The sequence below is a fragment of the Sander vitreus genome, chromosome 1, assembly GCF_031162955.1.
Source record: "Sander vitreus isolate 19-12246 chromosome 1, sanVit1, whole genome shotgun sequence".
NCBI lineage: Eukaryota > Metazoa > Chordata > Actinopteri > Perciformes > Percidae > Sander > Sander vitreus.
In genome coordinates this window covers 24290467-24299732 of record NC_135855.1, presented here as the reverse complement: position 1 = coordinate 24299732, position 9266 = coordinate 24290467, and the positions used below count along the sequence as shown (strand labels likewise).

The window sequence follows — 9266 nt, the reverse complement described above, 5'->3', positions numbered from 1 at the left end:
CCAGAGCTACAAGGAGCTAGACTTTCTCTTACCATAGTTGCAAGCAACTTTCATCAACCAACAACTGGGGCGTAAACATTGGTTGACAGATTTCATTGAGTTGAAGAGTCGTGCTGAGTACATCCATCAAAAGTAATGCGTTTACAAATCTTTTACAAGCCAGCACTTTCAACACAGTTAAAAGTATTATTCTGCTCACTCCTCAAATAGTTGTGGTTATTTTCCACCTACTTCCTACCATTGTGTAATTCTTCTGTTTTATCCACACGTTTCACAGATCGGACATCCTTTTTCTTAGGGAATACAATTTTGACACTAGCATTATCTATACATGCACTATATATTTCTTATTAGTTCAAAGCAACTTTCTGAGTGATGAGATACATGTTACCCTGGGATGTTCAAAACCAGTTGGTAACAATATAATGTACCATATCAATTATGGACCAATATTTCTGCCACAAACCAGGAATTTGTTTGGGTGTTGAGTTCAAATATCAACATTCTCCAGAATCGCAGACTCCACCTTTAAAATTATTTTAGTATTTGTACGTAAGGGGACTACATCGAGAATATAAATTGCATCAATAAATCACCAGAGAGTGTGAGCGGTATATCCTATGCCACCGAATAAGTTTTTAGTCAGGTGTGTTCATCTTCCTCAGTTAAAAAGGTGCTCTACTCGAAATACTGAAAAAAAAAAAAAACAAAAAAAACAGGGCTGAGATTGCCTCCACACGGCTCTCACAGACAGTTCCCCAATACATGAAATGCCTACTCTTTTTCACAGCCAGATGCACTAACATGCACACGTGGCTGGACCGGCTATCAAAACAAAGAACAGAGAAGCTCGGATTACAACAGACAGAGGGAGTGGGACTTCTCTGTTCAGGATGCTTTACTCCACTACATTTTTACATAGAAAATATTTTTTTGCTTCTATATTAATCTTCTGAATGTCAAGTACAGCCCCTTCAGGCAAATCATCGGAACTGCCATCGAGGATCAGGATCAGAGCCTAATACTGTCCTCTTTATGCCAGATGGGGTTTTCTTGAATTTTTTAAGAAAAACAAAATGAGCAACAATCATCAGGTCCATATCTGATGTTTAAAAGTATAACTATGCAAATTCTTTAACTACATAGTTTATGGGGCAACTAAGAACACTGTGGTGGATGTTTTTTTATTCATAAATACAAAGATAGTTTACATCTATTTAGGCAATGGAAGCTTGAGAGAAGAGAAAAAAATAAGTATGATAAAATATTTTTTCCTGTTGAAATTGACTTGTCAAACACACAAATCTTGAGGGGATTAGTAGCCAAAGCAACATTATCATATGTTTGTAAAAGAAACAATGCTGAGGTATGACGAATGATGAAGCCGTTATCTTCTCATGTTTCATGAGCATTGTTTAGCTGATGTACAGGTTTTCTGATTTAGTTTGTTGTTCCCTAGTCTCGGGCTCAGGGAGCGGCTCTTTGACATGTTCCCTAGTGTCGTGCTCAGGGAGCGGCTCTATGACATGTTCCCTAGTCTCGGGCTCAAGGAGCTGCTCTATGACATGTTCCCTAGTCTCGGGCTCAGGGAGCGGCTCTATGACATGTTCCCTAGTCTCGGGCTCAGGGAGCGGCTCTATGACATGTTCCCTAGTCTCGGGCTCAGGGAGCGGCTCTATGACATGTTCCCTAGTGTCGTGCTCAGGGAGCGGCTCTATGACATGTTCCCTAGTGTCGTGCTCAGGGAGCGGCTCTATGACATGTTCCCTAGGCTCAGGGAGCGGCTCTATGACATGTTCCCTAGTCTCGGGCTCAGGGAGCGGCTCTTTGACATGTTCCCTAGTCTCGGGCTCAGGGAGCAGCTCTTTGACATGTTCTCTAGTGTCAGGCTCAGGGAGCGGCTCTATGACATGTTCCCTAGTCTCGGGCTCAGGGAGCGGCTCTTTGACATGTTCCCTAGTCTCGGGCTCAGGGAGCAGCTCTTTGACATGTTCTCTAGTGTCAGGCTCAGGGAGCGGCTCTATGACATGTTCCCTAGTCTCGGGCTCAGGGAGCGGCTCTTTGACATGTTCCCTAGTCTCGGGCTCAGGGAGCAGCTCTTTGACATGTTCTCTAGTGTCAGGCTCAGGGAGCGGCTCTATGACATGTTCCCTAGGCTCAGGGAGCGGCTCTATGACATGTTCCCTAGTCTCGGTCTCAGGGAGCGGCTCTATGACATGTTCCCTAGTTTCGGGCTCAGGGAGCGGCTCTATGACATGTTGTTCCTTAGTCTCATGCTCAGGGAGCTGCTCTATGACATCTTGGCTCTCTGAGTTACCCACTGACTCTTCACAGAGATCTAAATCCCCATCTGATGTAAAGCAAGACGATAAAGCGGGCAGTGACGACTGCTTTAAGTGTCCTTCAGATGAACCTTCAACAAAACTTGTTTCTGTGGAACCCTTTTCCTGATCATCTGCTGGTAACATCGGCTCTGGTTGTAGTTGGTCAACAGTGGCGAGAGTAACACTTTCAGATGTGACACTTTCAATTGGTTTCAAGTCCATTTCCTTTGGTCTTTGAGAAGGTGCTGAAGTCAAGACGTACACGACTTTTGCGGGCTGCCCCAAGACGAGATGCCTGCACGAAAGAATTAGTTAGCCAAACACACTCCTACCAAACAATATTAAACAACAGTACTGGGCGTTTCTTTACAAGAACTCTAAACTTAGTGTTGTTGAAGAACTGTGTCTTCGTACCAACAGCTGTCTGGCTGTCTGTTAGTCAGTGTGACGACTGCTAAAGCAAAAAACGCAAATGCTATATGCAAATATGGTTAAAATGAAACCATTTCATTGGCTATGTAAAAACAAGTTCTTCATCCACGTAGATAAGGAAGAATAAGTGTTCCAACTGGTTAATACAAAGATAGGGGGCGCCAACGTGAAAGCACTTATTTTTTTCTTACATGCAGTTTAATTTCAGTTGGACTTAGATTTTAATAAATGCTCTTTGGTCTTCGACATTGTCAAGTGTTTAATAGATTAAAGATAGTCGGGTGATGTAATGTGGGTAGTAGTTCCTACTCACACTCGATCTTTGGCTTTGTTATCTGCTGGGTTAAAAACAAGAGACAACTTTTTCAAAAAATGTGTAACACTAAATACTCGCTATGATTCAGGTGGTACAGGCAGTAAAGAACATACCTTTCTCCTGAATGACTTTGCATACGTGATTTGGTCTATCAGTTAAATGTTTGGTCATCAGGTCACCGCCTGATGCGCCTGCGAGCAGGTCACAGTTCAGACAGACCAGGGTAAATCTGGGGGGGAAACAGAATTGTACGTCTTAACCACTTTCAAACAGAAAATCTGTATTGTTGAATGCAGAATAGACTTAATGAAGCGTACTTACCTTGATGCAGATGGATATTTCTTATGATCCATTTTCAAAAATCTGTTTTTGGTTATGGTACTATGGAATCTAACAAAAGGCCAAATAAAGATTTGTCACAAGATTTGTCAGATAAACGCACTGGGCCTAAAAATGAAGAAATTGTTGTTTTTTTTTTACTCACCTTATCATATGATTCCCAATGGAGACTTTGCAACTTGTCCGATATTTGCACGCACCACAATTCGAAAGCATTGGGAAATGAGAAAAGAAGTGATCAACTCGTGTGTTGCACTCAATGCAAGTGAACCGCCCTCCATTGACTCTGAAATTTGGAAATTAAAAAGAGAGCACAAAGACAGTCAAACATTTAAAGTAGAGTCCAGTCAGATTTTAAGACACTGAAAAAGGATAAATGATTAGAATTTTTGTTGTTAGTCATTTATTTTTATCTGCAACAATATAAGTTGGTTCACTATTGCAGATGTACAAACTAATAACAAAAAAGTACTTTAGATAATCGTGTACCGAGAGGTCTGCGGGTTCATAATTTTATTCTACTAGTCTAAACTCCTCTATTACAGCACTACATTACCTTATGTCTCATCTACTTAAAAACCCATATCCCATGCCAGCATATTGTTTTTGATTACTGAGCCCAATTAGCCAAATATCACACTCATTAGTTTTTTTAAAGAAAGAAATCCCACACTATCTGCTATACACCATATTATTTTTAGCCAGCCTAATGAAGACTGTCTGGAAAATTAATTGAAAATGCAATTAGCTACGTTGTGTATTGCTCGGCTTTAATACTGCCCATTCATCTGCTGCCACCCTGTCATGAATACCCAGGAGGTGGGGCTCTATATTAGTGGTCGGGGTGGCCAAATCCATTCATTAAAATCATAACATCTCCACGCGAGGAGTGTGCTATAAAGTCTGGTAAGCTCACTTCTTTTTAACTCCACACCCCCAGATATTTTTAATTTTCAAACTTGTATTCTGACCCAACCAACGCTGACTCAAGTGACGTCACTTGAGGTAATTTATCAGACAGAAAGCAGTTACCGACCTAAAAGTACTAAAAACCTTTATTTAAAAAAAAAAAATTTAAAAAAAAAGTCTGTCTGTATTAGAAGAGAATTCTCTTTTTTTTAATGAAAACTAAATTAGTTATTGCTGCAGTGTCTTGGATTGCTGTGTGAAAAAGCCCAACCTGAGATTCCTGAGCGCCAGATTGTGCTTGGGAGTATTCCGGCTATCTTGCTTCTTGCTTGGAGTCGTCTTGGCTTTTCCCACTCCAGAGATGTTGGACTTAAACTTGGATACGCTGACTGGAGGTTTGGTTTGCGGGTTGAAACTCAGTGTTTCTGGACTGACAATAAAGCCAGATTGATCAGGGGAGGTCGCCAATGTGGGTGTCTTTCCTGTAAGGGAGGCTCGAATGGTCACCTGCAAAGAGAACACCATGTGCATTGACGCTGATTTAAATTTGTTTTATTCTAAGAATAGTTAAAAAAGGTCTAACACAAATGTCGTACTGATCTTGTTATGACAGGGTCAGACCTTTGTTCCTGGAGGAAGGCCTTCCAGGGCTTTAGGTTTTCTGAAAGTCTTGTGGACGTGAGTCTTGTGATCCACTTTCTCCCTGTATGTGAGAAAATTCAGTCTGCATTTTCCACAGCGATGGATCCCTTTTTTCTGAAATAGAAAAAACATTGCAGTGTACAATACACAAAAATGTAATAAATAAGTGGTGGGACTAGGAGGCTGATTGCTAATATGTTACATTTGGATTCACTGAAAGAATATAATGAGCATGAAATACTTTCATTGCTATTAATAGGGCAGCAATTCATTTTGTTTGGTTCCAACTCATATTTATTGCTCCTTTAGGGCAGATGAAGAGAACCAGGTTTTATTGTCAGCCGTTTATATATTACAGCAAGGTGCAAGGCAGACAACTACATCAATCCAACCTTGGAATTGGAGCTAATAGTACAAACTAACAGTGTGTTTAAACTCCTGCAAAGATACTTTTTCACATCTTAAGAATTTACAGATGTGTAAACACATTGCTGCTGTTAAACCATGACTCTATACAGTATCTACATTATATTTCAAATGACACTAAGAAATGCTTTACAAAACACTAGATACAATGCAGCATCTTACCTGATGTTTCATGTAGTGTTGCATGTACATATGACTACTTCTAAGAACTTTGAGACAGAAGGGACAGAGCAGGTCTTTTGTGTTTTCATGGACACTTCGGAAATGCGTCTCCACATCCGTGAAGAAAGACGACCGGAAATTGCAGACCTGTGGAATCAGTAAAACAGAATTTCAGTATCAGTGAATGTTTACCAACATCAAAACCAAATCACAGCTCAGTATTAAGTGACAGACCTGGCAGACGTAGGGCATTTCCCCAGGCTTGTGGTTGTCCTTCATGTGTTCCAGGAGAACTTGCTCTGACTCAAACGCTAGCTCACATATCTTACAATTGGCTTGAAAAGGAAAGAAAAGAAAAATTACAAATGGCCACTAAGCAAATTGTCATGTCAGATTGAGCCGTATAGACAATTATGTTATACTTGAGGATTCGATCGGGCTGTGAGCGCTCTCAATGTGGCACTGCAGCTGGAATGGAGTCATGTACTGTCTGTAGCAATGCTGGCAAGTTGTGTGGCTTTCCCAGCTCTCGCTGTTCTGTTTTTCAAGCTCCAGGTGGTGCTTCATGTGGTTCATGAACCTGCAAGAGAGGGTACACACACACACACACACACACACACACACACACACACACACACACACACACACACACACACACACACACACACACACACACACACACACACACACACACACACACACGTCACTTAAGATAAGAAGGAATCCTTGAATGATCAACAGGCTTGGCCCTGTGGTGATTTTCATTTGAATTTTATGGAATCAGGTGCAAACACCTTCCCAAATGCAATAATGGTTTCATTAACAGGATTCATTCAAACAGAGCTGAAACAATTAACTCAAGTCAATTGCCATTAATTTAATTGGTTACTTTCAATACTTTTTACATGACTTCAGCTGTTAAAATATGATGATTTGCTGCTTTTCTTTGTCATATATGGTAGTGAATTGCATATCTTTGGGTTTTGTGCATTTTGTCAACAATTATTTGACATTAATAGACTAAACAATTGCCCAGTTAATCAAGAAAATTATGGGAAAACTTGAAGCTCTAAAAATCACAAAACCTCTTTATTTCATTCACCAGATGGTGTGCGCACGCGCACACACACACACACACACACACACACACACACACACACATGCATGAGATTTGCGGAGTATTTCCATTTAAAAAAGACGCAATTAAACAAAAAACAATGCGAAGTAGTAGGGGGAAAAAAATGACATTCTTGGCCTATGTGCATGCAGTGGTTATAGTCCAGGTCCCAAAGGTTTTAAAGATAAATGAAGTAATCTCCTTGCACCTCACTTTCTAAGCATGTATAATGGCCGTTATAATATCAGCAATTAGACAAAGATCTTTGTTTTGCCTAATGATGTAGTGCTCCACAGCTACCTGCCACTGCTGCCCCGACGAGGCACGGCCCATTTTTCAGCCTGCACATTCTGCTGCCTCAGCTCCCCTAATAGAAATTCTTATGTGGATGAACTATGACCTCTGTAAGACGGTAGAGTGCGGTTGCAGTACAAATGTGTTTCCCCATTAAAATCAGCTTACTGAAGCTTTTTTTGCAATGTTCTGAAGCAAAGTTATTTAATCATAGGAGCAGTTCTTACGCCACCTAAACTAGCAGTCATTTTTCATCTTTAGGCCCATGAGGGAAAACGGTCGGTTACGGTCATCCATCTGAGAGGAAAACTGCACTGAGGGCCAAGAAAGACGCCCACACTGTCTTTACTGGCATGGACAGAATTCAGTCAGTCCTAGTCTGCATTTTGAGAGCATATTAACTACTGTATGTAGTTTTTGACAGGCTTGGTATTATGGAAGTTTTACAAACAGTCAGGGGACAGGTGAGGGGGAAGCAGGGATTGGGACACAACAATCAGGGCTGCAGTGCACCATTGCTGTATTATATCTTTTTGTGTTGACATTGTATATTTAGCAAGGATAACCATAGCATACGGAAACATATAATCATACCTGATATTGTTCTTGAGAACTTTCAAACAGCTCTGGCACTTGAAAGTAGTATTGGGCTTCTGCCCGTCCTTCTTGTCCCAATCTCCCTCAAACTGTCCGTAGTAGAAGTCTGAGACCAGCATGATGCGCTTGTTTGCAACAAAGTTCAGGGCTGATGGAGCTGCACTTTCCACAACTGCACAGCAGCTCTAAAAAAAAAATAGAGATATTTTACGTGAATTAGCCAACTTCATGTTGTCCGATTCGCTTAAGCAAAGATGCAAACACATCAAACACATTGTTTTCATTGTGAAAAATAAATAAACTTAACAAAATAATTTTGAGGGGAATAGTTTATAGATCCCATCTAACTGGTAAGACCAGTTAGAGAATATACCATTAGGAAAACAACATGGTTATGATATTATGTAACTAAACATTTGGTTTTCCAACATTAATGTTTCACAATGTTCATCTGCTGTCCTCATGATCAAACTGTATGAAATGCCATTAAGAGCTTTTTTTGGTGGACACATCACATTTTCGTGTTTAGTTCCACTCATGGACACCATTACACAAGATTTTTACTCACCAATATATGAAATTTCAGGGCCTCCTGTGTAAGGAATTCTTCTTGACACTTTGGGCACTTTTTCTTTAAAATCCCATTTTCCACAGGGGCAATTACTTTTGCTGGCCCAACAGAAAACCAGTTAAAATGTTACAATTGACAAGCTATTAAAACATGAGAGGAACTCAGATTAGGTTTAGGGTTTGCTAAGATTACAAAAACTGTATCATTAAATTTACATTTAACTTACCCAAATCAAGCTTGGGTCTTTTTGCTGCGCTCTCTATTGGCCGTGGTGGTAATCCTAGTTTGACTAAACTTTGATCTGTATGAAATCCAAAAAATACATTAACATTTAATTGCAAGCTGATTGATCTGAAAGTATGGCAAAGTCAGGTTAAAATATTACATTAGAAGATAAAAAATTACCTCTGTTATTGTTATTGGCCTTTACAGGCACAGAAAAGGTCTGACGAGATTGTGAGTTGGACTGGATGAGTTGCAGCTGGTGAGGTTGTGCTGAATACACAGCAGGACTCTGCACGTTAGACAACGTCACAACGTTGTTGCTAATTTGTTGCACCTGAGGCCTGTGGACGGCACGAGGCATTACTGTGGCTGAAGTGACCTGCTGAAAAAGCTGCTGCTGACTAGCTGAAAGACAGAACATACAAACCCTTCAGACAAAATTGGCGTTACCAGATTCAAACTACAAACTACAAATGTAAGAACTGATGAGAGGGGAAAGAAGATTTACTCCTCAGCGGCCGTTACAGAAACGTCCCGTCTTTAGTTAAGATTGGAAGAGTCTAAGATAGGATTTTTTTCCCCCCAATTTGGTATTACAGAAGCAAATCCTAACTTGCTTTAGGAATCCTATCTTATCTCAAGTTAGAAAAAAACCTAAATACTCAATCCAACATCAGCAATCGACTTACATAGCAACCAGCGCTACTTTTCTCATCTTGCCGAGCTAAGAAACTTTTACCTTTGGTTTTCTAATTGAAACATTAAAAAAAAAAAAAAAAAAAAAAGGGAGCAATAACAACAATAGGCATTTTTCAGTTGAATCACAACCGTCAGAGCCCCATGCTGCCGGGTTGCCCTCTCCAAAGCTAGTCACAGTTGCTTGGCTAACTGCAGGGCCATGGCCAGCGGTAG

The 9266-nt window shown here is 40.5% G+C and overlaps 1 protein-coding gene across 2 annotated transcripts in view; it reads right to left on the bottom strand.

Moving 5' to 3' along the window:
- Window positions 1–22: 22 nt before the first annotated feature.
- The window catches only part of znf280d (zinc finger protein 280D), a 14961-nt gene continuing 5717 nt past the window's right edge, over window positions 23–9266 (bottom strand). Inside the window, exons 5-18 of one of the 2 annotated variants that reach the window (XM_078249283.1) lie at window positions 8535–8759; window positions 8356–8430; window positions 8127–8227; window positions 7556–7743; window positions 5973–6130; window positions 5785–5885; window positions 5551–5697; window positions 4942–5076; window positions 4592–4827; window positions 3557–3697; window positions 3394–3462; window positions 3186–3301; window positions 3070–3094; window positions 23–2619 (exon numbers count right to left, since the gene is read on the bottom strand). In XM_078249283.1, coding sequence (XP_078105409.1) covers window positions 1416–2619; window positions 3070–3094; window positions 3186–3301; window positions 3394–3462; window positions 3557–3697; window positions 4592–4827; window positions 4942–5076; window positions 5551–5697; window positions 5785–5885; window positions 5973–6130; window positions 7556–7743; window positions 8127–8227; window positions 8356–8430; window positions 8535–8759 — 2921 coding nt within the window. In that variant the 3' untranslated portion in view covers window positions 23–1415. The remainder of the gene's footprint in view (window positions 2620–3069; window positions 3095–3185; window positions 3302–3393; window positions 3463–3556; window positions 3698–4591; window positions 4828–4941; window positions 5077–5550; window positions 5698–5784; window positions 5886–5972; window positions 6131–7555; window positions 7744–8126; window positions 8228–8355; window positions 8431–8534; window positions 8760–9266) is intronic. The other variant, XM_078249292.1, reaches the window with a different exon arrangement.